This window comes from Rhinolophus sinicus, chromosome 8 (genome assembly GCF_057876585.1).
Source record: "Rhinolophus sinicus isolate RSI-liver-muscle chromosome 8, RSI-T2T, whole genome shotgun sequence".
In the NCBI taxonomy this organism is placed as follows: domain Eukaryota; kingdom Metazoa; phylum Chordata; class Mammalia; order Chiroptera; family Rhinolophidae; genus Rhinolophus; species Rhinolophus sinicus.
In genome coordinates this window covers 40,941,382-40,968,975 of record NC_142508.1, presented here as the reverse complement: position 1 = coordinate 40,968,975, position 27,594 = coordinate 40,941,382, and the positions used below count along the sequence as shown (strand labels likewise).

Sequence of the window (27,594 nt, the reverse complement as noted above, 5' to 3'; positions counted from 1 at the left end):
GTGTGTGTGTGTGTGTCTTTCTCTATGTTTCTTCCTCTTTCTGTCTCTCTGTCTCTCTCTTTTGGTGTCTCCCAGTCTCTGCGTTTCTCAATGTCCTTCTCTGCGTCTCTGGCGCTCGGCCTTAGCGTTTCTCTCCCCATCTCTTCCGGTGAGTCTCTACTCTCCTGTGAGAACATGCTAGGGATCGACGCGCTCAGACCTGCCTCCGCCTCCAGAGCCGCCGACCAGCCCGCCCAGGCCTGCGCCTTTAAGGGCCGGAGGCAGGGGGCGGGGTCTCTGCGGCCCCGCCCTGCCCGCCCCTCCCCCTGACGTCCCTTCCTCCCCGACCCCTCCACCGCCTCCCTCCGCCGCCGCCCCGACCGGCTCCGCGCCCCCTCCCCGGCCCCCGCCCGTCAGCCCGTCTGCCCGTCGCCCCTATGGCGCCCGGGGCCCCCACTGCGCGGGGCCACTAGGACCCTCGGCGTCCCTTTCCTTCCCCTTTCCTGCCCCCCTCTCCCGCGGCGCGAACCCGGGTGTCCACGGCGCCCAGCTTTTGAGCTCGCGTCCTCAGGCCGGCGGGGGGGGAGGGGAAAAGGGGACCCCGGCACCCCTGCCCCCCCCACCCGGCCGCCCAGTCCCCCGGGACCCGGAGAAAATGTCTTCGCGGACTGCGCTGGCCCCGGGCAACGATCGGAACGCGGACACGGTGAGTGGGGCCCGGCCCCTGGGGGAGCCCCGGCCGGATCTAGCCACCGAACCCCTCGTCCTGCTGTGCCACTCGCTGCGCAAGCCCCTACTCTCATTTCCTGGGTCCTGCCCGGCTCGCCACCTCCCGACCCCCGCCCGGACTTCCAGGCCTTTCGACCCTCCCCCACTCCTCAGCCCAGCCCGACCCCTGAGAGCGCCCCTCTCTCGGGACCCCGCTCTGGTCCCTCTGCGGACCGCTTCCGCCTGGGTCTATTCCCTCCAGGAAGCCCCCTCCCCTGCTTTCCAGGAGCCCCTCCCTTCTCCGGTGTGTTCTTAAGCCCCTTCCCCTTCAGGCTGCCGGCATCCGACCACTCGCCCTCTGCCGGATTTGCAGGGCTCCTGACCCCAAGGCCCAGCCCTGGTCCTCTTATAGGAAGGCCTGCCCCAGTCCTGCCTCTAGCTCCAGCCTTCCCCGCTGGATCTGGATCTGGGCCCCCCAGGAGCCCCCCTCCTCTCATTCCCAGCCCTCTGCCCCTCCTGGCTCCTGTGAGCACCCCCTCACAGGAAGCTGGTTTCCACCTTTTCTGGGCCCAGGGCCCTTTCCAGCTTGTTCAAGGTCTCTCCACTCCCAGGCCTGGGCCCCCTCTTCCAAGCAGCCCTGTCCCAGGATTCCCAGCACCCTGGGTCCCCCCCAGACGCTTCCGGACCCTCTCTGGTCTCTTCCTCTCCCTGGAAGCCTTGGCCTCCAACTTCCAGGCCCCTAGCCCAGTCCCGCATTTCTAGGCCCTGGACCAGTGTGACTGCAGGCCTCAACCTCCCTGTGTCAACTGCTCAGCTTCAGGCAAGCCCCCTCCCCAAGCCCCCAAGCCCTTGATCCTCTGCTTGTCCAGGCCCTTCCTGCAGGACACCATCTCTTCTCCTAGATCTCCAAGGTTTCATCCGTTCACCTGCCCCAGAGCCTCCCTCTTCCTGGTTGGGGTCTAGCCTCCCAGGGAAGCCCCCTCCTCGGAAGTCTTCCCCAGCTCACACCACCTGACCTCAGATCCTCCTTCCAGAAGACTCCTGGTCTTGCCCTGCCACTCAGCCCTCTTCTCTTGATGTCTGTCTTCTGGAAGCATTCTTTACAAGTTTCTAGGCCCCTTGACCCCAAGGCTCAGTCTTTATTCCTCTGGGCTGCCCCTTGCCCAGGGCTTGGAGGCCCTGGACCTTTCTCTGGTTCCAAGGGCGGCTCCTATAAAACCCCTTCTTTGACTTCTAGGAGTTTCCTCAGGTCCCTGGTCCAGGGATCCTTGGCCCCTGACTTCCACTGCCCCATGGCTTGGATCCTTTTTACTATCCCCAGGCCCCCTGTCCCTACACCACAGACCAGAACAATCCTGATTGCTCTCAGCAGTTTTAAAGACCCTCCCACCAACCAGTGCCAGACTCATCCACAGCTAGGGTCTTTGTCCCTTTCCACAGGCCTTCTGCTAGGTCCCTGCTCCCCCCAGCACCCCTCACCCCAGATCTCCACCAGAGAGGTTTATCTCTGCCCCTTCATCTTGTAGGATCCTCCCTCCCAGATATCACCACCTCCACCTATCATACAATAGGCCAGACTCTTGATTTGGAGTCTCCAGTGAGATATGCACCCCTAGTCACTACGGGAAGTGCCAAGGAGCCCACAGGCCTGGGTTTAAATGCTGGCTCTGCCAGCCGGTTTGCACTGTGTCCTCGAACTAAGGCTTCTCCCTTTCGGAGACTCAGTTTCTTGCCTTGAAAAATGGGGACAATCCCTCTAGTCCCTTGGAGGATTATTTGGGATGATACCGGTGAAGCCTGGCACACAGGATGCGCTCCGCACATGTTCATGCTATTGTGACTGGATCTGAGTCAGACGGCTGTGGATTCTCAGCCCAGGACTGTCACAGTTGTTGAATGAGCTTACAGATCCACTCCCTGCTCAGAGACTCAGTTTCCTCCGTTTCTTTATCTCTGTATGGGGTTGATCATGGTACCTCCCTGTTACGGATGTTTTAAGGACCCAAGGAGATTGTGTGAGTAAAATGCACAGGGCTAGGCTTACTGTAGCTGCTATTATTCATTATTATTATTACTATTAGTACTACTTTGATTGTTCAGATAAGCATGGGTTCAAATCTAGTTTCTGTCCCTCCCTAGCTGTATGACCTCAGGCAAGTGACCTCCCCTCTCAGCACCTTGGTTTCCTCATCTATAAAATGGGGCTCCTGGGAGCACTTTGTCCTCCTTTTGTTTTTCAGATTTGTGCATATGGGGTGGGGGGTTTGGGGAGGTCTAATCCCCTTCTCTTCCCCCAACTCTAGTGTGTAAGACCTGCTTGTCAGTCCTGGCAGGGGTCACCTCTCTCCCTCTGGAATCTGAAGTTGCAAACCCCCCCCCCCCTTTTTAGCTCATTACCAGTCATGATGACAGCCATGTAGGGTCATGCTCCCCCACCCCAAGTTCCAGGCCCCCTCACCCCCCAGCCTCTCTGGAGGTTCCCTAGCAACAGGCCCAGTGTTGGGGCACCAGCCGGGCTGGGAGGGAGCGGGGCCAGCTGGTGGTGCCAATTTTAGCTCCCGCCCCCTCCCCCTGGGGGCTTTGTCACCCACTGCCCCAGCTGCCCCTTGCAGGGGTCCCTCACCCACACTGCCTTCAGTGGGGTGCCAACCCACCCCCACTTGGCTCCCCTGGTGCCACCTGATGGGGATTCTTCTCCAAGCTGGTATCTCAGTGGGGATCTTATCGGCTGGATCTCCACTTCCCTTCCCACCCTCCCCTGGAGGAGGCCCAGTGGGATGTGGGAAAGAGCTCAGCACTCAGGAGTCAGCAGGCCCGGGTCAGAGCCCCTACCGCTCTGCTCCACCTGCCCTGTGACCTTGGACAAGGTATTTACCCTGCCTCATTCTTGGGGTCTCTGTCTGGAGAGTGCAGATCATAATTGGACCCACGTCGGAGGCCACGTGAGGGCATAGTGGGCGAAGGGCAGTGGTTAGGGCTTCAGCACGGGTGGTTTTTCCTGCCCCATGTGGGGAACATTGTATTTCTGCCTTTTGTGAATGAACTGTGTGACCTTGACAAGGCAGCTCCTCTCTCCAAGCCTCAGTTTCTCCCCTGAATGTGAGGATGCAGACGCTGCCCTCATGGGCTCTGGGAATTAAATGTAGATGACATACTTACTAGCCCAAGACTTGGCCCTAGTAAAGGCTGCTTAATAAAAATGATGTGGACGTGTGAGGCATATGATAGGGTGATGAAGAAGACCATCAACTCTGGGGGAAGCTGTCTGGGTTCAGATCCCAGCTCTGGGCCTCAGTTTCCCTACCTATAAAATGGGGATGGGGATGTATTGATGGCCAGTGCTCATTAAATATTGGTCATCATGACTGTTAAGTGGCCTGGCAGTTTTTCTCCAAGAGGCAGCCCTCATCTCGTTGCCTACCTGGCTTTCTCTCTTCCTCAGCTCCCTTTGCAGGGCTGAGCAGAGCTTTCTGGCTGGGGGCCTGTGGCTCCCTCTGTCACCAGCACCCTGGGCCTCAGGCCTGAAAGGGAGGCACAGTCTCTGGGGCTCACAATCAGGACAGGGCAGCCTGAAGCAAGCAGGTGACCTGTGGGGGTGAGAGAGACAGGACAGCAGGAACAGAACATCGGGGACAGATAGGAGTAATGGCGGGGGAGACAGCGGTCAGGGCGCTGATGGAGCAGCAGTGTTTGGTGGGGGGCGGGGCGAGCGAGGAGCAAGGTAACAGTGGGGCTAGAATGACGTCAGGGCAAAATGAAAAACTGTTGGGCACTGTGTTTGGCGTTGAATTTAGGATTGGAAGAAAATGTTAAGGGCACTAAACTGGGAACAAAATATGGTATTAATATTTGGGTTTGGAGTAGAATTTGTGGGCTGGAGTGGGGGCAGTGGTGGAGAAAACAGGATGTTGGAGGCTGTGAGGGGCGGGGTGGAGCGTTGGGACCAGTCAACGTTGACTGGGGTTGAGGGTTGCAGCATTTAGAATGAAATATTATGGAGCTGATGGAGGTTCCAGTTGTTAGAAAACAAAGTTGGGGGTAGACAAAGTGCAGGGAGGGCTGAAGAAGAGACCTAATGTTTGGGGCACTGGATGCTACAGAGTTGGGGGGCCCCAGCATCTTTGTTCTTGGAGGCGTCTTTTTGTAGAAAAAGGCAGGGTACTCAAAGGCATCTTGCTTTTTTTCTGGCCTGGGCTAGAGTTAACCTCCCCAGTGCTGGGTTCCACTGAAGGCAGGATCGGACGGGCGCTGCCCACCGCTCACATTCCATCTCCCCCACCCAGCATGGCACCTTGGGCAGTGGCCGCTCCTCGGACAAGGGACCATCCTGGTCCAGCCGCTCCCTGGGTGCCCGCTGCCGGAACTCCATCGCCTCCTGTCCTGAGGAGCAGCCCCACGTGGGCAACTATCGCCTCCTGAGGACCATCGGGAAGGGCAACTTTGCCAAAGTCAAGCTGGCCCGGCACATCCTCACTGGCCGGGAGGTGAGTTGAGGGCATGGGGTGGGGCTCAGGGTTGAATCCTGCGGCACCAGTACTTTGTGGGAGGTGAGATGCGGTCGGGCTTGGCCCTCACTGTGCTTTGTGACCTCAGGTAAGTCCCTGCCTCTCTCTCAGACAGATTGGAACATCTCAGATTTTTCCAGAACAATCTAAGTAGCAGAAAAGAGCCAATTTAGGGCATCCCTGAAATTGTCAGGAAATCTCAAATCACAGGCAGAGCCATGTATTGTATTTCTAAGAATTCATGTGGCTTTTGTTTCTGAACCTGGGCTGCCTGCCTGTTTTATGATGGTGAGAACACAAGAAGTTCATTTATGTTCTCCATTACACGCTCTCCCCACCTTCCCGTCCAGAGCGGGCATAAGTCCCAAGTATGGCAGCATTGCAGAAAGGGCCCATTCGCGCAGACCTTGGGACCTAAATATGATGCCTCTAATTCACACTTAATGAGGAAAAAATGATGGTGGGTGGGTTCATGACTCCTCTGCACCCCATTCAATTTTAGAGCAAGTGTCTGGAGTGGTTTCTTCTACCTTGGGTGAACCCTCTCCTGCCCTCACACTGTCTACACCATACACACAAAAGACACCAGGCCCCAGTGGTTTTATGGGCAAATTCTACCAAACATTCCTGTTTTATGACAGTACTTCCAGAGACTAAAGAAGGAGGCTGCACTGCCCAACTGATTTTAAGTGCTACTTCGATGATAACCACAAAAGCAGATAAGAAATGAAATGGTGGGCTAGCCTCACGCATGAACGTAGACACCAAAATCAGAGAAAGCGTGTGATGACAAAGCTGCGTTGCTCCCAGGAATGCACAGTTCTTTTCAGATTCACAATTTATTCATGTATTTTGCCACATTTATAGATTCAAGGAGAAAAACCATGTGATTGTCTCAATACTGGCATACAAAGTGCTTGACAAAAATTAAAAACCCATTTGTGAGAATACGAGCAAAGCCAAAGGACCCTCTCCCCCACAAAGAACACATCGTTCCCCTTATGTTGGTCTTGAACATGATTCCAGGGGTTTCTGAGAGGACTGGCTTCTAAGGGCCTCCGAGGGGAAGAATTCTGTTATCCAGTGGATCTGAGGGTGGTTGGGGGTGGCCCCAAAAGCCTTTGGGAAAACTACAGGCCTAGAGCTGGATTAAGAATTTTAAAGGCCTCTCACTATGGAAAAACTTAGGTGCTCTAGCCCAAGTGTAATTCAAAATTAAAACTAAACTGTAAAATAAGTATAAAGAGAATTCAGTAACATTCTGATGTTCCCTCCATGATGACTACCTCAAAGCTCTTTTAAAACTATGTGTATATATATATATATATATATATATATATATATATATATATATATATATATAGTTTTAAAGTGTTTAAGAAGTACACTTTATCAGGCTGCATAAGGTCAGATTCCAGCCCACAATACTAGCCACATAACCTTGGCTGAGTTTCCCCATTTGTAAAATGGGGATAATTCGAGCACTCATAAGATTGTAATGAGGATTAAAAGAGTTTTCGTTTGTAAAGCACAAAGACCAGGCCCTGGCACATGTGACTGCTCGGTAAATGTAAGCTACGGTTATTGCTCATTGTTCCACAGTTCGTACATTCAAAACAAAGATGTGATGGATGAATGATCTAAGATGCCCTCACAAAGGGCCCCCTCAAGGTCTTGGTCACCCTCACACAGGCCCCATCCAGACTCCACTGTGGAATAGGGGATATTTCCTTACAGAAATAAGGGTAGCACTGAACATGGTGGGAACAGCATGTGCAAAGGTCCTGAGGCCCAGATCCCCCATCCACTAGGAATGGCCCAGGTTGAGGGCTTTCTGTGAGGGGGCAAAGGAATGGCATCCCATGGTGATCTGAGTTAGGGGACCTTGCCAGCCCAAGGGCCTATGGTACTTTGACCTCCTCCCCACCCCCGCCCTGCCTTCCTTCTTCCATTTCCAGGTTGCCATCAAGATCATCGACAAAACCCAGCTGAACCCCAGCAGCCTGCAGAAGGTGAGGCCCAGGGAGAGGAAGCAGGGCGGGGAGAGGGTCCTTGGAACCACCCACCCTAATCTTTCTCTTTCATCCTTCTAGCTGTTCCGAGAAGTCCGCATCATGAAGGGCCTAAACCACCCCAACATTGGTGAGAAGGGGAAGGGAGTGGGCTCATAGGCTACCCACCAGGGCACTTGGGGAAGGAGTCGGGGACAGACCTGTTTTCTCATAGTAATATTGCTGCTCACTGGCCCTGTGACCTTGGCCAAGTCACTTACCCTCTCTGAGCATCAGTTTTCTCCTCTGGAGTGGGATTGATAAAAGGGCTGACATCAAGGTCATTGTGAGGATTGGATAAGATAATGCATGCAAAGCATTTAGTTCAGAGCTAAGCTGTGGGAGCTATTGTCATCAATAGCAATCATCATCATTGTCATTATCACTAGGCAGAGGGGAGAGAGAGGGCTTTTTAGGGAAAGAAGTGGGATTTAGCCTTGCCTGGATTTGGCTGCAGCATTTATCCACCCATTTGTTCGTTTACTCAGTAAATATTTGTTGAGTGGCTGCTGCATGCCAGATGCTAGGGACCGAGTGGTGGAAAAAATAGACACAAATTCCTGGCCTCATGGAGCTGACATTATTGTGAGAAAGTAGAAAAGGTTGTGACATGGGGCTGAAGAGTTGGGAAAATCCTGCCATCAGTAGGGAGCCATAGAGTGTTCTTGAGTAAGGGGTATTATGGTCAGCGTATCTGCATAGTTACTGAGTGCAGGTCGGGTGTGGGAGATCGCTTCCTACATAACCCCCCTACCCTCTGGCTATTGCAGTGAAGCTCTTTGAGGTGATCGAGACTGAGAAGACGCTGTACCTGGTGATGGAATATGCAAGTGCTGGTGAGGCCCCTCCCCTCCCTACCCTGCCCTCTGCGGTGACCGGAGAGGGTCCCCCTGACGCCCTTGGCCTCTACCCTGCAGGAGAAGTGTTTGACTACCTCGTGTCACACGGCCGCATGAAGGAGAAGGAAGCTCGAGCCAAGTTCCGACAGGTTGGGGTCATGGCTGGGGCTGGGGCTGGGAGGGGTGCCTGGGTCCCTGGGGATGAGTCCGATTGTCCAATGACCTGGGGGTGTGGCTTAAGTCTGCGTACGGGTAAAGGTGGAGAGTTGGGTGTTCATGGGTGTGCAAATGCCCAGGTGTGAGGATATCCAGATGTAGGTGTGCAGGTGCCCCGCTGGGTGGGTGAGGCAGGCAGGAAGGTGCCCAGCTGTGCAGGTGTCTGATGTGTGGGTGTGAGGGTGTGTGTAGTGTGTAGGAGTGTGGCTAAGAGAACCTGGAGGTGCCGGGGAGCCGAGGCACGTGAGTGTGGGAGTGTGGATTAGAAGATGTGTGGGAAATAGCTATGTTGGTGCCCAGGTGCTATGTACGAGTGTAGATGTGTGGGTAAAAGTGTGCATGGCAGCCGGAGTGTATGAGTGAGGGGCGCCCAGCTTGGGTGTGTAAGCCTGTGGGTAAGAGGACATGCAGGTACGTGGGTGCCCAGGTGGCTGGGTAAAAGGGCATGTGGTTTCAGATGTGTGGCCATGTGGCTGCCCAGGTGTGTGAGACGGTGTGAGGGGTCCCGGGTGTGCGTATACAGGTTTGGTGGACAAGAGAGTGTATGGTGTAAGGATGTCCAGGTGGATGAGGTGTGTGGGTGTCCAGGTACGTGGCAGTGAGGTGCCCAGATATGTGAGAGGGCATGCAGGTGTGAGGGTGCCCAGGTGTGTTGGTAAGAGGGAATACAGATGTGAGGGTTTGGTGGGTGAAGGGATCCGAGCGAGGGTGTCAGTCCGACTGTCCAGTGGCTCTGACACAGTTGTACGGGGTGTGGGGAGCTTAAGCCTTGGTGTGTTGAGGTCATGGATCTATCTACAGGTATGCGACGTATTCATGCATGTTTCCAAAAGTGAAAGTCAGGAGGGGGCTAGTCCTCATGTCTTGGTTCCAATGTCCCTGTCAGGAGGGCATTCTAATATCTGGGTGACAGAGTGTTTGCCTGTGCAGGACCCATAGCATTTCCTACTGTGACTGAATCAGGGTGTGAGGCCCCAACATCTCAGCTTGTGCTTAGAGGAGGCCTGAGGTCCAGGGGCTGGGTTGTGAGTGGGCTCACGGGGTCTCTGAGGGAGGCTGAAAGGTTTGGGGTCCACAAGTAACTGACCTTCTCTCCCCTTCGCCCCCCCCCCAGATTGTATCGGCTGTGCACTACTGTCACCAGAAAAACATTGTACACAGGGACTTGAAGGTGAGCCCCCCATCCCACTGTGAGCTCCCAGCTCAGCCCCCAGCGCTCCCGCTTGTCCCCAGCCCCTCCTCCAGTCCCCTGGGGTTCCCCTGAACCCTCCACCACATTACCCCCTTTTCTCCACCTGCTCCTCTCTGAGCATTCAGGGCCCCTCGACTTTTTCCCCAGCCTTTTGTGACAAAAGCAAGGCCAGCAGAAGGGGGACCGGGTCGGGAGTGGGGCAGGAGGAGAGAACAAAGGGGAAAGAAACAAAGTGTCCTGGAATGGCCCGGATGGTTACATGTGTACTGGACAAAGTCACTGGGACACGATAGAGTTTGTCACTCTCAGAACCTCCAGAGTCTTGGAATCTCTCAGACTTTAGAACATTCAGGAATCTTTGAGAATTGAGATTTTAGAGCCTCAGTCTCCAGGGTCTGAGACTCCCAGGCATCTTAGAACTTGAGAAGGACCATTGACAGCCCTGGAGCTAGCACCCAGCAGGGAAGGGACTCAGTAGGCCTGGACTCTGCTGCGTGGTCAAACTGAACAGGGGCAGCCCCCTCGAGAAGCTTCATGTCCCGGGGTCCCTGCTCCACACCCCCCACCCAGAGATAACCTCACATCTCAAGACTTCTTATCTTAAACCAGAGAGATAAATGTTTGGGTGGCTCAGTCAAGTCTTGGCTGTGATTTCTTGAGAACCTACTATGTGTCAGCCAGGCCCCCGTGCTTTAAGGAAGTGCTTCTTAAGGTAGTGCTTCTTGAGTGAAGGACCTGGTTTTAGTGTTTTCAATTCCCAAACCATTGTGGGCAGGTACTTTCGTAAAGTACAATAAAATGAAATGAAAAAACCATGTACAAAACGCAAGCCCAATTTTTAAAATTGCTGTTAAATTCAAAAAACATAAAATTCCATTGTCAAGTTGCTGTAGAAGTTTCTAAACACTCCCTCTCTCTGTACTGCCCTGACATCCCCATGTGGCCTTCTGAGGAAGCACCCTTAAGGTGCTGGGTAAGGGTGCCACGATTGTGAGGATGGAGACCTGGAGGAGGCACGCCCCCTGGTGGAAGGTCCTGGAAGTGGCTAAAAGGGATTTTGGGATCTGGTTAGTGCACCAGGGAAACCAACCTAGACGTGAGGATGGGGCTGGCCTGTGGCACCTCAAATGCCACAAAGGGAAATGTCACCCGCGAGGTAGACTGAGATGCCATCAGATTGAAGTTTGGGTAAGAACTCTCTGAAGTGTGTGTCTGTGGGTTCTATCCCTTTGTTGGGTCAGAGGTGGGGAAAGGCGGTCCCGAAAAACAGCAGGAGGGGAGACCGTGAGAAAGCCAGAGATGCTGGTGGCCTGGGCTAAGGAAGAGCTATGGTTGGGATGGGACACACGTGGGCAACACTTTTTTTTTCAAAACTTCTATTTATTTAAGTGTGTTTTCCCAGCACCCTTTAGCTCCAAGTCAAGTAGTTGTTTCAGTCTAATTGTGGAGGGCGCAGCTCATAGTGGCCCATGTAGGAATCGAACTGGCAACCTTGTTGTTAAGAAGAGCATTGAGCTCTAACCAGCTGGGCTAACTGGCCGCCTCCGTAGGCAACATTTTGAAGGGTGGATCTGTGCATCGAGTTGTGGTCAACTGGGAGAGGCAGGGTGCTGGAGGCTCCTTCCTCATTCAGGCCATGGCGGGGCCGGGCCTCTTGGATTCCAGCCTTGCTACTTTCTTGCTGTGGACATAGGTAACCTCCCTGAGCCTCAGTTTCCTCACCTGTGAAATGGCGATTATAAGAACATATGCAACCAAAAAAAGACCAAACCTTATAACAATACAAAGCATTTACTGAGTGCTGGCTACACCCCACATGCTGTGGTTGGTGCTTTACGCTTAACCTCAGCTTACAAATAGGGAAACTGAGGCACAGGGCAGTCTGGTAACCCACCCAAAGTCACACAGTGAGTGAGTGGTGGAGCTGCGATTTGAAGCTAGGATTCTTCCAGAATCTGTACTCTTAACCCTACTTTCTGCAGCCCCTCTTATAAAATAAATGACAGTAGATGAAGCCCAGTGCATTATAGGTGTGCAGTGAGTGTTGTACAAAATGACTGTTTTCATTTTTATGGGTCTTGAGCAGTCAGTCCTCTTTTTTTTTTCCTGCTGGTTAAACTAAAGCTCAGAGAGGGACAGGAGGTGGCCTGAGGACCCACAGCTCTGCAGACCATGTGGACAATAATAATAGCTAACCTTATATAGTGCTTACTGGGTATAGAATATTGTTCTAGGTCTTTTACACATATTAACTCACTTAATTCTCAAACAGCCCTGTGAGGTAGGGACTGTCATTACCCCCATTCTGTGGATGAGGAAACTGAGGCCCAGAGAGATAAAGTTACTGCCTGGGGTCACACAGGGAATAAGGGACTGGGCCACAGGCTGTCAGGTGGAGCAGCTCCAGAGCCTGTGCTCCTATCCTCCACACACGTCCACCCTCTGCCCTCTTTTTCCCTCCCAGGCTGAGAACCTTTTGCTGGACGCAGAGGCCAACATCAAGATAGCAGACTTTGGCTTTAGCAACGAGTTCACGCTAGGATCGAAGCTGGACACATTCTGCGGGAGCCCCCCGTACGCCGCCCCGGAGCTGTTCCAGGGCAAGAAGTACGATGGGCCGGAGGTGGACATCTGGAGCCTGGGCGTCATCCTGTACACCCTCGTCAGCGGCTCCCTGCCCTTTGATGGGCACAACCTCAAGGTGCTGGGAGGGGCTGGCACGGGGGTCTTACTCTCCTGGGCAGGGTCTCTCTAAGCCTCATCCCGGACACTTCCTCTGCAGAGGTAGGGAGCTGGCCTGAGGTCACATGGCAAAACGGAGGTCAGGCAGGACCCAGGTCCCCACGGCTGCATGGCCAGCCCAAGTGGACTGCTGTTGGGCTTTGGGGCACAGGCTTTGCAGCTAGAGGACTGGTGTTCAAATCACAACTCCCTCAGTACATTTTTGTTGCCCACCATCGATGGTTCAGGCTGTTTCAGGTTTTGCAGATACTGTGTGAACAAGCGAGGCAGAAACCCCTGCCTTCCCACAGCTGCACTGTGGGTGATCCTTGAAAACACGCTTAGTAGGAAAAGCCAATCACAAAAGGCCACGCATTGTGTGATTCCACTTCTGTGAAATGTCCAGAAGAGGCAAATCCAAAGAGACAGGAAGCAGATTAGTGGTTGCCTAAGTCTAGGGGAGGATGGGGAAGTTGGAGAATAGGGTTTCTTTTGGGGTGATGAAATGGTCTAAAATTGTGGTGATGATTGCACAACTCAGAGAATATACTAAAAACCACTGAATTGTGCACTGAAAAATTCCTGCCCTCATGGACCGACATTCCAGCAGCTGAGCCAGGCAGAAAACCAAATAAATAAGCAAAATATATTATTGCAGATGCTGGCCAGTGCTACAGGGGGAAAAAACATAAAAGGGGTGGAAAAGTTTTTTTTCCTTTGAACTTTTTATTCTGAAACATTGCCAGTCTATAGAAAAGCTGTAAGGCTAGAACAAAGTACACATGGTACCTTTCAGGAGATGCTCCAGTCACCAGCATTTGGCCACTTTTGTCACATCTATTTGTATATGCTCATGGTGTCGCTGTGGTCATCGTTACTGATGGTACATTTCGGAATTAGTTGCAGACACACTGTTCTTTTTTAAAAGCAACATATTAGCAGGTATCCGCAGAGACCCGGGTATTTTCCCGTCCACTGTCACACTCAGGAAATCCAGCGTTGATGCAGTCCTGACCTCTAACCCATGGTTTACACTCAGATAGCGTCCCGAGGACCTCCTTGGTAGCTCTTTTTCCTCCTGCTCCAGCATCTACTCGGGCTCCTTATGTGGCATTCAGTGTTGAGGAGGACAGGCCATCAGAGCAGAGACTGGGTGAGGAGGAGGAGGGAGCCCCTTGTTCACAGTGGCCTTGGCCGAGCAGCCAGCCCCTCTGAGACTCAGACTCCCGCTCTGGTCAGTGAGGACCATAAGGTACTAACCTTGTAGCAGCGATCCAAGGACTCACTGCGATGAGGCAGGAAAGTGCTCACTATCACAGAAGAATCTTTCTGAGCCCCAAGCATGAAGCCAAGAGACCTTTTCAAGGGTCTAGGCCAGTGACTCACCTGCCCCAGGCCCTTGTCACCTCCTGCTGTACTGGTTTCCCCTCCAGTCACCTCAGGCCTTGCTGGGCAAAGGAGACACAGCTGGGCAGGTCCCAGCTCTGTCATTTCCTTACTGAGTGACCTTGGACACGTCCCTTTCTGAACCTCAGTTTCCCCTCCTGTAGGTGGGGACATTAAGAGTATCCACTTATAGCCAGACTGGGTGTGTAAAGCCCTTCACCGGGATCTGGCATTTAACGAGGTGACATGCTTGGGGGCAGCTCTGATGGTGGTGATAGTGGCCCGATGGCACCTTCATGTGACAGAGGCAGTGTGGTGCAGTAGTGACACAGCACAGGCTCTGGAGCCCGACTGCCTGGGTTTGAACCCAGACCCTGTCAGTTTCTAGCTGTACAATCCCAGCACTAGTGACTTAACCTCTCTAGGCCTCAGTTCCTTTTCTGGAAAATGGGCATTGTGACGTGCTTCACAGCATTGTTGCGAACACAGATGGAATGTGGGTAAAGCAGTTAGAATACCGCCGGCACGGGGCGAGTGCTCTGAAAGCGATACTCATTATTATGAAATATTCACGACCCTTCAGGCTGTAATGATCTGCAGACCCAGGAGGCTCCCCAGCCCATGTAGGAGAAGGCCCTGGAACAGAACCCCTAGCCCAGTCTCCAGCAAAGGGCTTCACCCCAAGAGACCCCCTCCCCTCATTCACCCTCTCCATTTTCTCTCTCCGTACATTTTCTTCTTTTTTTTTTTTAAGTTATTAGGGTGACATTGATTAATAAGCTAAGTTTCAAGTATACAGTTCTATAATATGTTTTCTGTATATCACATTGTGTGTTCACCACCCAGAGTCAAGTCTCCTTCCATCAGCATGCATTTGACCCCCTTTACCCTCTTCTACCTCCCGCCAACCCCTTCCCTTCTGGTAACCACTCTTTATTCAGGATGGAAGGGGCCCTCCCTGGTCCTCCAGGCCACAGGGCATGGAATTTACAGCCTTGGCAAGGACCCTCATAAAAAGCTCATAGTTCTCTGGAAAGACAGACGTATCTAGTGGGGAAGGTACAGCGGGGAAAGGGAGGCGGGCAGGGTCCTCCTCCCTCCTCCCCTATTGGAATCCTAATTAAATAGCACTTGCTCTGGTTCCAGTGTGTGCTAGGCATTTACTTCTATAAATTCACTCACACCCTAGTCCATGAAGTGGGTACTGGGATTCCTATTTACAGATAAGGAGACTGCGACCCTACTGGCTGGCTCACCTGCCCACCTCCCCTTGCCTGGCTTATAGAATTCACTTTCTCTGTAAGATTTCCTCTGAATGGAAAATTATATAGCTTTAAAAATAGTACATTTTCTTGGAAAGTTGCTGCATCTAATGTTCTCATTTTATAGGTGTGGAACTGAGGTCTAGAGAGAGTGGTAGGGTTTTGCCCACCTCGTTGGGGCTGGGACTCAGAGCTTTTGTTACTTCTGTCTGAGATTGAGACAAAGATGAGTGTGTGTGTGTGTGTGTGTGTGTGTGTGTGTGTGTGTGTGTAATGGGTGGACAGGAAGGTTGGGCCTCTCCCCCAGTAACCCTGTCCCCCCAGGAGCTGCGGGAGCGAGTCCTCAGAGGGAAGTACCGGGTCCCTTTCTACATGTCAACAGACTGTGAGAGCATCCTGAGGAGATTTTTGGTGCTGAACCCAGCTAAACGCTGTACTCTCGAGGTAAGCTGTCAGCCCCACAACCCTCCCCTTGCAACCTCCGTGCCCTGCACCTTTCCTCTACCGTTCCCACCTGCCTAAGATCCGCTGCTGGAAGGTGGGAGCCGGGCAGCCCGGGAAAAGACTCCTGGGCCTGTCCTGACACCGCTGCGCCCACTCCCTGCCATGCCAGTAATTAGCTAATGAGCTCCTGGGATGATTACAGGGTGCTGGGGACCTAGATGATGTGGGGGCGGGAGGGTGGCGTCAGAGGCTCCAGCAGGGGGAGTGGGGGTGGGGCAAGGGGGTGCTAGCTCTCAGGAAGCCCTCTATCCTGGGGTGTTAAGCCTTGAGGTGGGGGGGCAAGACAGGTAGCCCCACCTGGGGGCCTGCCTAGGGGGTACGCAGCTGTAATTTTCCTAGTTTCTTCTGACGTCTGTCTTCCCCTTCCCTGTCCTTCTCTGATTCCTGCAGCAAATCATGAAAGACAAATGGATCAACATCGGCTATGAGGGTGAGGAGCTGAAGCCATACACAGAGCCGGAGGAGGACTTCGGGGACACCAAGCGAATCGGTGAGAGTCAGGGAACGCAGGTGCCCCAGCTCCTCAGGCCCCCAGGCCACCGAACCAGGGGTAGGAGCTTCCCAGCACCAACCCTTTTGGTTAGTGCGTCAGAGAAGGTTGCAAGGCAGTTGGGGAAAGTGGAGAAGCCTGGGCTCCAACCCCTCTGCTGCTGCTTTCTAGCTGTGTGACCCTGGGCAAGTGTCTTCCCTTTTCTGTGCTTCTATTTCCTCATCTGTAAAATGGCACAATCATAGAACCTATCTTGTAGGGTTGTTATGAATATTAAATGAGTTAATCTACATAAAGTACTTTATATTAGGCATGTAATAAGTGCTGATGTATGTTAGCTTTGACTATTAAGGCACAAAAAGAAGTCACAAGTCACTTGCAGAAGAGTTTGGTCACAAGTCATCAGTAATCCGCATGTTTGGGGAAATCCCCACCTTGGCATATGCCTCCGCCTCCACTCCTTTGGTCCTGATCCTCCCGGCCTGGAATCTTCCAACACTTGACCCCTAAAGCATTAGCCCTGGAAGAGCTCTTTAGGAACCATCCAGTAACCCTCTCTTCTACAGCTGAGGAAAAAGGCCACCATCAGAGCTGGCTACGTTAGTCAGCACTTTTGTGGTTGCAAGTAACAGAAAACCCAAGCCATTTTGGCTTAAATCAGATAATAATAATAATAGGTTGAACCATAGGAAATTGCCACTTTTATAGCAATTTAATATGGTTTAACCTAATAGTGATAAGTTAATTCATTCACATAACTAAAAAGGCTAGAGTATGTCAGCCTACAGACCCAGCTGGATCCAGGTGTTTAGAGAGTTGTTGGGAATCTTCTATGTGGTGGCGGCTTCTTTCCTAGGCAGCTCCCCACATCCCCACACCACGCCCCCACCCCCACTTCCCAGGAGCAAACTGGCAAGATATACTAGTGGCCTTGGATACTCGGTCAGGAAGAGAAGCCACTTCCTGATGAACTACTAAAAGCCCTAGGCTGGTGATTATTGGCTACCCCTGAACCAATCAGTTTGGCCTTGGGATGGGATGCTGTAATTGGCCAGACTGGGGTCATATGCTTGCCCTGAACCAATCAGTCACTGTGGCCTTATGGATGGGACACTCTGATTGGCCAGAGCTGGGTCCTATGCCTGCCCTTGGGACTTGGAACAGGCAGGAGTCAACCAGGTGATCTGAGCTGGGAAAGAATATTCTTCCAAGGAAAATCAGGGTCCTCCTGGCAAAAGGGGGAATGGGTACTAGATAGGCCAAAGAGCAGGCATTGCTAATGTGATACAGAAACAAGTGGAAGGGAAGGGTCTCGGGACTGAACTGCCTCTCCATCTCCCCTCTCCCAGAGGTGATGGTGGGTATGGGCTACACGCGGGAAGAAATCAAAGAGGCCTTGACCAACCAGAAGTACAACGAAGTGACCGCCACCTACCTCCTGCTGGGCAGGAAGACTGAGGTCAGAAGGTGCCAGGGGCATTTGGGTTTTGCAGTGCCCAGGGTGGAGGGACTTCTGGGGCAGAGGGAACGTGGAGCTGAGGCTCTTTGTGTGTCATCCTCTTGCAGGAGGGTGGGGACCGGGGTGCCCCAGCACTGGCCCTGGCACGGGTGCGGGCGCCCAGCGACACCACCAATGGAACAAGCTCCAGCAAAGGCACCAGCCACAGCAAAGGGCAGCGGAGCTCCTCCTCCACCTACCACCGCCAACGCAGGCATAGTGACTTCTGTGAGTATGGCTCCACACCCTCACATGCCATCCCTGGCCCCAAAGCCTCCACCCTGTGTTACGTCAGGGTTCTCTGGCAGGCAAGCAACAGAAACCCATTCAAGCCAGTTACAGCAAAGGGAAGACTTTCTTAGAAAGATGCAGGGACATTTCATGGAACTTGGAGGCAGGAATGTACAGCCAGGCTCTGGGAGGAATCAGAAATTGGAAAAGCAGCCATACTCAGAATAGACACTCGCTGTGTCTTGCTTCATCTCTGCTCACCTGGTTTTTTGTTTCTTTCTCACTTACCGTACCTTATCTTTTCCCAATGTCTCAGCTCCTTACATCTAATTTTAGAGACTAGCCCAAATGGTAGCTGGAATCTCCCTGATCCATTTGTCAGGGAGAGAGCTCTGATACCAGGGTCCACTTGGGATTAATCTACTGTGATTGAGACACAGGAGGATACATTGTACAAAGTGGCTGCTGAGAGCTTGCCTTCTGGACTTTCCTCCACGCTGAAATGTGGGGAGCCCCTTCCTTACTAATGGTAAGGGGCTGGACAGACACCTAATTGTACCCCACATTCTATAACTGAAGGTATCTCATCCCCTTCAGAAAATAAATAGGCCCCACCACCACCTTCACAGATTTAGGCATAGAAACTCCCAAGAGGTCTCTTACTTACACTCTCATCAAATGTTAATCGTCTCCACTATTTTTTAACAGCTTTATTGAGATATAATTCACATACCATTCAAAGTGTACAAATCAGTGATGTTAGTATATTGACAGAATTGTGTATCACCACAATCAATTTTAGAACATTTTAATTACCCTAAAAGAAACTCCACACCCCTTAGCCATCCACTTCCAATCCCCCCTCCACTCTACCCCCCAGACCCCTGACAACTACTAATTGATTACCTGTCTGTACAGATTTGCCTATTCTGAACACGTCATATAAATGGAATTACACAATATGTGCCGTTTTGTGTCCGGCTTTCATTTAGGATAACATTTTCAAGGTCTCTCCATGTTTTAGCATGGATTAGTACTTTATTCCTTTTAATTGCTGAATAATACTCCATTGCATGGATAGACCACTTTTTCTTTATCCTTTCATCAGTTGATGGACATGTGGGCTGTTTCCACCTTTTGGCTATTGTAAATGGTGCTGCTGTGAACGTTTGTGTACAAGTTTTTGTGTGGATGTATGTTTTCATTGCCCTTGGGAAATACCTAGGAGTGGAATTGCTGGGTCATATGGTAACTCTATGTGTAACAGTTTAAGGGATGGCCAGGGTGGTCTCCAACTCTCTGTTATTTTGCAGCCCTTCTTATCTCCAGGGTGAAGCTCTTTACTCTGGGAGAGGCACTAGTATGGAGAGAGGGGTGTCAGGAAGCTCAGCATCAGCCCTAAACAGGAAGTAAGGGTTTATGGATGGTCAAGCCATTCCCCTCCCCTGGGTCTCCTTTTCCCCACCCATAAAATAGCAAGACTGGCCCAGAAAATCCTCAGAAGCTTGTGACTCCAGCATCCTATGGTTAGAACATGTACCCTTTAAAAGCCCCCACATGGAGACCTTCTGGGTTCCAGGGGTTCTCGGAGTGAAGGATTGTTGACAGGCGCCCCTTATCCATCACTGCAGAACTTTTATTATGGTTCTGGGACTTTTTCTTTTTCTTTTCTTTTCCTGGGACTTTTAACTATTAAGATTCATGAGGATTTAACATGCCGAAGTTCTGATTGTCTGAAGTTCTAGAACATGTTTCTAAACCTGTAAATACCTAAGATGTACTAAGGGGCCAGATTTATTTTTTTTTAATTAAAGTTTATGGGGGTGACAATTGTTAGTAAAGTTACATAGATTTCAGGTGTACAATTCTGTATTACATCATCTATCAGATTGGTTTTTAAAATTAAAACATGCTTCAAATGTAGTAGTACAGAAAGGGTAGGCAATAAAAATGTTTTCATGTAATGTATTTCTCCCAGCCACCCCACCCCCACCCCATTCTCCTTGGAGGCAACCACTATTACTGGTTTTATATAAATTATTTTGAAGGGTTTCATTTATAAATACATAAAGAAGTAGTTATGAACAGAAGGAGGAAGATAGAAAGAAAAGAGACATATAAAGATATGTAGATACTATGTTAACATACTAATATACTATAAAGATAATATTCTCTCCTTTTAACACAAATGATAGCCTTTTTGAGATGCTCATATATAAACAAGGAGATACAGATCAGATATGCACTTTCCTCCTTTTTTATACAAATGGTAGTACACTGTAGACCTCATGCCTTGCCTTTTCTTTGTAGGCTGTCTTGAAGATTGCTTTATTGTTACATAAAGAGCTTTCTTTTTCTTTTTCTTTTTTATAGCTGTATAGTATTCCATAATCTTGGAATACTATACAGAACTATCTTGGCTTATTTAGCAATTCCCCTATTAAAGGGCATTTAGGCTGTTCCCAATCTTTGTGCCTTTAAAAACAGAATGACGCAATGCATACCTTCTGCGTGCATCGTGTCATTTATGTAGAGTTTCTGGGTCAGTATATGTGCGTGTGTCATTTTGGCAGATATTGTCATAGTGACCTATGCAGAGATTGCAGCTGATACAAGGAATTCTAGGCTCCCAAGGATCACCCAGAGTAGGTTCTGGCTTTTCCAGGTGACACCAGCCCTAACTGTCCCCTCCTTCCACCAGGCGGCCCATCCCCTGCACCCCTGCACCCTAAGCGCAGCCCGACCAGCACGGGGGAGACGGAGCTGAAAGAGGAGCGCCTGCCTGGCCGGAAGGCAAGCTGCAGTGCTGCGGGCAGCGGGAGCCGAGGGCTGCCCCCCTCCAGCCCCATGGTCAGCAGCGCCCACAACCCCAACAAGGCTGAGATCCCAGAGCGGCGAAAGGATAGCACGAGCACCCCTGTGAGTAGCCAGGGGTGGGGAGTAGGGTCAGGGGTGCGACCACCTGTGGCCCAGCCTGTAGATGCCACCAGATTCACATCTTTTAGACCCTGCCATTTCCCATCCTGTTCCCCAGACCATCACACAGGACTCCTTGTTACTTCCTTTCTTTCATTCATTCATTCATTCATTCATTCATTCATTCATTCTCGACAGACATTTATTGAGTGTTCTCTCGTTGCCTGAGCTCGTTGCCTGAGTTTTCACTCGTTGCCTGATGCTAGTGTGTCAGAAAGAAGAACTACACGTTTTGGGCAGGAAGGATTTAATACAGGGAATTAGGTGTGGTGCTTACAAAATTGTAGGAAGTGCTGGAGGAGCAGGCAAAAGACTAGACCTACAGGAATGACATCTCACGACAGCAGACCTGACCCACCAAGGGACCTGCCACCACTGGGGCCACCTCTCATGTTGAATTCAAGAACACATGATCATGGCTACAGGATAAGACTCAAAAACTTCTTCCTCTACCAGAAGAGCCTCTTGCCACCGAGAGGTCTGGAGAATGGGCACTGGAGCCCTGCTAAAGCAAAGACCCGCATCTCATGACCTTGCCTGTGTGAGCAGAAGTCAAAGGGGACAGGAAGGTGACTGCCACCCTATTTCCACCTTCCATATCTTCATGAGTGCAGAGATTGGCAGGACCTGTTCCTACCCAGAACCGAGCTGCAGAGCACTCTGGGGAATGTGGTGTTTGGCTTTTCCTGCTTCTGCAGCTCCCTAGAATGTTACGGTGCAAGCTGAGGGAACCAAAATATCCTCAACATAGGGAGACAAGGGTGGAGGCAGATTATAGGAAACTGGTGAGGACTCTGAAGCCACATGGACCAGAGTTTGAATTACATTGATGAGCTATGTGACCTTGAGCAAGTGCCTTCACGTCTCTGAGCTTCAGTATTCCACCTGGTGAAATCAGCTTATCACAGAACTTGGGTTGTCGTGAGAATAAAGTACTTCACACAGCAGCTGGCTCAGTAGCACTCAGTAAGAGCTATGTTGTTAAAATAAAACCTAAATTATAAGAAGCTAGAAAAGGAACAGCAAATTAGCCCCCCAAAAAAGTAAAAGGAAGGCAATAATAAGAAAAGTCAGTAAAGGAGAAAACATACACTAGAGAAAATCACGAAAGCTGAAAGCTAGTTCTTGAAAAGAGTAATAAAAGTGGACCCCTAGCAAGACTGATTAAGAAAAAAAAGATAACAAACACAAATTAACAATATCAGAATGAAAAAGATAACTATGGGTTTGTTTGTTTGTTTTAATTGGGGAACAGTGTGTTTTTCCAGGACCCATCAGCTCCAAGTCAAGTTGTCTTCAATCTAGTTGTGGAGGGTGCAGCCCACTGGCCCATGTGGGAACTGAACGGGCAACCTTGGTGCTATGAGCATTGCCCTCTAACCACCTGAGCCAACTGGCTGCCCCCAAGATAACTATGTTTTAACATAAGATGGTAAGAAGGTAGTAGGAGCTACTCTAAGCCAATAAATTTGACAACTTAGATGAAATGGATAAGTATCTTTAAAAACACAGTGAACAAAACTGACATGAGAAGGAATAGAAAACCTGAATAGTCAAAGAAATTGAATCCATAATTTAAACCTTTCCCATAAAGAAAATTCCAGATCCAAATGGTTCTAAACTGGTGGAATTCTTCCAAACATCGAAAGAAGAAATAATGCCAATCTTTTTTTTTTTTTTAAAGATTTATTGGGGAATATTGGGGAACGGTGTGTTTCTCCCGGGCCCATCAGCTCCCAGTTGTTGTCCTTTAATCTAGTCGTGGAGGGCACAGCTCAGCTCCAAGTCCAGTTACCATTTTCAGTCTTTAGTTGCAGGGGGTGCTGCCCACCATCCCATGTGGGAATTGAACCAGCAACCTTGTTGTTGAGAGTTCAAGCTCTAACCAACAGCCATCTGGCCGCCCCTCCAGCAGCTCAGTGGCAGCTCATTGTCTTCAATCTAGTTGTGGAGGACAGCTCACTGGCCCATGTGGGAATCGAACTGGCGACCCTGTTGTTCAGACCTCACTCGCACTCTAACCAACTGAGCCATCCAGCCGCCTGAAATAATGCCAATGTTAGACAAACTTTCCGAGGTTAGAAAAAGAGGGATCACTTCCCAAATACATTTTATGAGGCAACATAATCCTGATGTGGTATTTCTTATCCTCAGAGAGCTCACTGTCCAGTGCTGGGTAGGGACATATATGTGAACAGATGTTGACGATACAAGGTGATCAAGGCTGCACCGGGGAAGCCAAAGGAGGCACCTGACTTAACCTGGGGCCTGGGGTGGGAGTAGATTATGAAGTGACATCTGAAATGTGCATAGGAGTGAGTCAGAGGAAAGGTAGGAGGAATATCCAGGTAGCAGATGAGACAGCCTCAGCAAAGGCAAAGAGAGAGACACTCTGGCATGAATATGTTAAAAAAAACTTTGATGAACTGTACTGGGGGGGTAGAGTGGGGAAAGAGGTGGACAAGGCTGCTCCTGGAACCTTCTCTGACCCTCTCTCAGCTCCAATGGCCTCCCTTGACTCTTAGCCTAGATTGCTGGAATGAGCCATTAGCCTTGTCTTTGGGTCCTTTAGCCCAGAGTAAACCATCAGTTTACACATAGGCCCCTACCTCGTTCATAATGAGGGAGGCCAGGGAGGGTAAAAGCAGGGAGTTAAGGGGTACCCTTTTACCCCCTCATTCCCCTCCTGGCCATGTCTCCCACAGAACAACCTCCCTCCCAGCATGATGACCCGCAGAAACACCTACGTTTGCACAGAACGACCAGGAGCTGAGCGCCCATCCCTTTTGCCAAATGGCAAAGAAAACAGGTAAGGAGGGGGTGGCAGTGAGGAGTGCGGAGTGGGATGAGGTGGGCAGGGCCCCTCTTGATCTAAGATGATAGATGTCGGGGGAGGGGTGCCATTGGGACTGGGGAGTATATGTCTCTGCCCTTCCCTTGGCAGACTCTACCCATGTCCTCCCCCTCCCGGACCCCCCTGAAAATCTTCCCCCCTTAATTAATCAGTCATCAGCACAGGGTAGCGTCTGCCCTGTTCTCTGCCCACGAGCCTTGGGAATCCAAGTTGATTTTTATTTTATTTTTTTAATGATCCATTTTTAGTACTTAGAAGCCCCAGAATGTCACAGCTTCCACATCCTCTGGTTGGCTGGTTTTCAAACTTATTTTGCCTGAGTCTGTTCAGTCTCTCTCAGCTGGCAAGTGAGGGGAACCAGTGCAGACTGGCTGGCAGCATAAAAAGGAAATGAATTTGTTCACATCCAACTTCAAGTCCAAGAGTGGGGTGGGCTTCAGGAGAATGACTCTCCTGCCCATCAGGACTGTAGGGATATAAAAATGGATATAAAAATACTAGTAGCCAACATTCATCAAGCAGTAACCATGTGCCAGGCCTCTGTACTTTAGGTGGTTGAATGTCCCTAACAAGTCTGTGAGGTAGATCCTGGTATCACCATTTTACAGCTGAGGAAATGAGGCACAGATAGGTTAAGTAGCTTATCCAAGGCCACACAGCTGATAAGTCAAGGAGCAAAGATTCCAGAATCTGTATTTGTAATCACTGTAATGCATGGCCTTTCATCTCTAGTCAAGTGACGATGTATAGTTAGATTATAGACTCAGCTGCTGAAACAAGGAGACCCCAGGTATAGTGGCTTAAATGAGATGGAAGTTTAGTCCTCTGTGACAACAATCCAGAGGTAGTCAGGAAAGGTCCTTCAAGGACCCAGGTTGATTCTGTCAATCTCAACATGAGGCTCCAGCTCTGGGTCTGAGGCCACTGCATCAGTTGCCACCATTTTCCAACCAGCAAGAAGGGTGAAAAGAAGGTGGAGTGAAAGCAGCATTCTTTTTATAGAGGCGTGACCCAGAAATGGTACCAAGTACTTCTGCTTATATCCCATTGGCCAGAGCATAGCCATATGACCACCCCTAGCTGCAAGGGAGACTGGGAAATGTAGTCTCTGGCTGGATGGCCATGTACAGCGCTCATACTCTTAATTAAAAGTTTGGTTACTATAGAAAAACAAGGAGGATGAATTTTGGGGGAGAGGTAGTGGCATCTGCCACAGTCAGGGTTCTCTCTTTAAAATCCAGGCTGGTTACTGGGGTCCCTGGAAGGATAGAGATTGGAGGTCTGACCTCTGCTATCGGGACTGGGAGGGTCAGGGGGGGCTGGAGGAGGGTCCTGGTACAGTGGGACCACCACTGCCCACACAGCATCCTGAGAGAGTTAGGAAGACAGTCCCTTCCTCCTTATTTTCACCTGTTGAAAAATTGTCATAATTAATATAGATACTCTTAACATTACACATCTGTTCCTTTCCCAAGTTTGGATAATGAAAGTTCAGATAGCAGAGTATTTACAAAGTTGATTTGGTTCCTGAGGTTTGGATCGCAAATAGCAATAGATTCATCCAAAAAGGTATGAGTCTATTCAATGACTGAGTTTGGAGAAAGGAAAGGTTGGTTAGGGGACAGTTTGGAAGGGCCAGTTTGAAGAAAGGACAGTTTGAAGGAGGGATGACTTAGGGGTGTTGGGAATGGGTAATATAATACTAATTGTACATACACAGCATGTACTACTGTACATGGCAGCCCTGTCTCCGAGCTCTAGGTTAGGAGGAGTTTATGATCTCGGGACAGGACAGTGAAGAATCAGAGGGGCTGGGGACTTGGCCTGCCTTGAGGTGTGGCCCTGACTTGTCCTTCTTTGCCCACAGCTCTGGTACCCCACGGGTGCCGCCCGCCTCCCCCTCCAGTCACAGCCTGGCTCCACCATCGGGAGAGCGGAGCCGCCTGGCACGGGGTTCCACCATCCGAAGCACCTTCCATGGTGGCCAGGTCCGAGACCGGCGGGCAGGGGGCGGGGGAGGCGGGGGTGTGCAGAATGGGCCCCCTGCCTCTCCCACACTGGCCCACGAGGCCACACCCCTGCCCACCGGGCGGCCCCGCCCCACCACCAACCTCTTCACCAAGCTGACCTCCAAACTGACCCGAAGGTAAGCCCCACGGGACATGGGGGCAGGGTGCAGGGTAGGGGGCTGATGGGGCCTAACCTGTCTTCTACTCTGCTCTGCCTCCTGTACCCCGACATCATCTCCTCTTCCTCCTCTTCTTCCTCCTCCTGCGTCACCCTTCACCTCCCTCCTCACACTACAGGGTTACCCTCGATCCCTCTAAACGACAGAATTCTAACCGCTGCGTTTCGGGCACCTCTTTGCCCCAGGGATCCAAGATCAGTAAGTCCTGTCCACCCTCCACTCTCATTGGCTCTGCCTCCCTATCTGCATGTCTGACCTGTGTGTGCGGGCGTGGAGGGAGGGGGGCACTGTCAGTCGGGGAGGGGTCTGTACCTGGGGTCATTTACTCATTTAATAAGCAATAGTCTGGCCTCTGGAGCCAGACTCTCGGGGTTCAGACCCCAGCTCTGCTGAGTGACCTTGAGCAAGTCATTCAATCTCTCTGGGACTCACTTTTTCTCTTCTGGAAAATGGGTATAGTAATAACAGTACCTTCCTCATAGGGTTGCTTTGTGGATTAAATGAAGTGATATATGTATAGAGTGAGTTTATAATGTTGCCTTGGAAAATGTTTTATAAATGTTTTCCATTATTCACTGAGTACCTACTATATGCCTGGAACCACCCTGGGCCCTGGAGTAGAGTGAACCAAGTGTACTTTGTCAAGCCCTGCCCAGGCAGAGCTGACATTCTACTAGGGGACCCAGAGAGGAAACAATAAATAAGCAATATATATATAGACTATCACATAGTAACAAATATAAGGAGAAAAATAGGGCAGGGAAGAGGGCTCAGGGGTGTGGGGAAGGGCGGGTGCAATTTTAAATGGGGCAGGCCTCACTAAGGAGATGTCATTCGAGCAAAGCCTGAAGGAGGGATGTGTATGTGTGTGTCTGTTGCCCCTTCTATATATAGGTGTGTGTCTTTGCCCACCTCCTCTCTCCTTTGTCTTCCAAATTCTTTAGTATCTTTCCTGTGACTTACACTAACCATTACAGAATGGGCTCCCCTTCTGGGCATGGAAAGGGAAATCAAATCCTGACTCTAGGCCTTCCCCAGCCCAGCTCCAGCCAGGGGGGTTCCTAACCCGGGCCAAGGCAGGAGCTGCCCAGAGTCCTAGAGGTGGTAGGTTGGGGGAGGGGGCGCCCTACGTCCAGATTAGACACTCTGCCCCCCTCTCCTCCCTTAGGGTCACAGACGAACCTGAGAGAATCGGGGGACCTGAGGTCACAAGGTGAGTTTGTGTGCCTACCCCTGACTGCTACACCAGGCCCTCCCCCTGGCCTGCCTCAGAGCCCTCTTGTCTCAGCACCTCCCCCCACTTCCCCTGGTCCTTAGATAGAACCTGAGCCTCATCATCCAAGGCCAGCTCCCTGAGATGCCCCTGTGACATCCCTTCTCTACCAGCTCCTCTTCCTCCCCCTCACCAAATGATTTCCCCTCATTTCCACCCCATCCCTGAGCACTTGCTCTTGACCATCTTTAACTTCGGCCTCTTCCATCTATAACCAGCTCCTCCCCCTGTTGACACCATGCCCCCTTTCCCCTCTCATCCAATGAGGCAGAATGGTGGCCAGCTGGTGGCAAATATTATCTACCGTGTTTCCCCGAAAATAAGACCTAACCGGAAAATAAGCCATAGCATGATTTTTCGGGATGCTCATAATGTAAAATAAGCCTTAATGCGTCTTTTGGAGCAAAAATTAATATAAGACCTGGTCTTATTTTCGGGGAAATACGGTATATAGCCCTAGGTGGAAAATTGTTAGACTTTGAGGGCCAAGAGAGTCTGTATCCTGTCTATTCAGCTCTGCTATTGTAGAGCAAACAGCCCCATTCAATACAAACACAAATGGGTGTGGCTGTGTTTCAATACAACTTTTTTACAAAGTATAGCTGTACTTTGCCAAACCCTGCTGTAGTTTGACACAACACCAGTTTGGAGACCCCAGTGGAAGTAAAGAGCTGCCCCAGCAGTTCCAACAAAGTCGGTAGACTGATTCCTATTGACTGGG

At 50.8% G+C, this 27,594-nt stretch overlaps 1 protein-coding gene across 2 annotated transcripts in view; it reads left to right on the top strand.

Moving 5' to 3' along the window:
- Positions 1 to 316: 316 nt before the first annotated feature.
- MARK4 (microtubule affinity regulating kinase 4) overlaps positions 317 to 27,594 on the top strand; it is a 29,610-nt gene continuing 2,332 nt past the window's right edge. The window contains exons 1-17 of one of the 2 annotated variants that reach the window (XM_019754875.3): positions 317 to 685; positions 4,971 to 5,171; positions 7,151 to 7,204; positions 7,286 to 7,334; positions 8,014 to 8,079; positions 8,161 to 8,231; positions 9,413 to 9,469; positions 11,955 to 12,191; positions 15,184 to 15,303; positions 15,754 to 15,853; positions 17,203 to 17,312; positions 17,420 to 17,579; positions 20,284 to 20,501; positions 23,264 to 23,367; positions 25,280 to 25,558; positions 25,719 to 25,798; positions 26,769 to 26,813. In XM_019754875.3, the coding sequence (XP_019610434.1) occupies positions 635 to 685; positions 4,971 to 5,171; positions 7,151 to 7,204; positions 7,286 to 7,334; positions 8,014 to 8,079; positions 8,161 to 8,231; positions 9,413 to 9,469; positions 11,955 to 12,191; positions 15,184 to 15,303; positions 15,754 to 15,853; positions 17,203 to 17,312; positions 17,420 to 17,579; positions 20,284 to 20,501; positions 23,264 to 23,367; positions 25,280 to 25,558; positions 25,719 to 25,798; positions 26,769 to 26,813 (2,002 nt within the window). In that variant the 5' untranslated portion in view covers positions 317 to 634. The remainder of the gene's footprint in view (positions 686 to 4,970; positions 5,172 to 7,150; positions 7,205 to 7,285; positions 7,335 to 8,013; positions 8,080 to 8,160; positions 8,232 to 9,412; positions 9,470 to 11,954; positions 12,192 to 15,183; positions 15,304 to 15,753; positions 15,854 to 17,202; positions 17,313 to 17,419; positions 17,580 to 20,283; positions 20,502 to 23,263; positions 23,368 to 25,279; positions 25,559 to 25,718; positions 25,799 to 26,768; positions 26,814 to 27,594) is intronic. The other variant, XM_019754874.3, reaches the window with a different exon arrangement.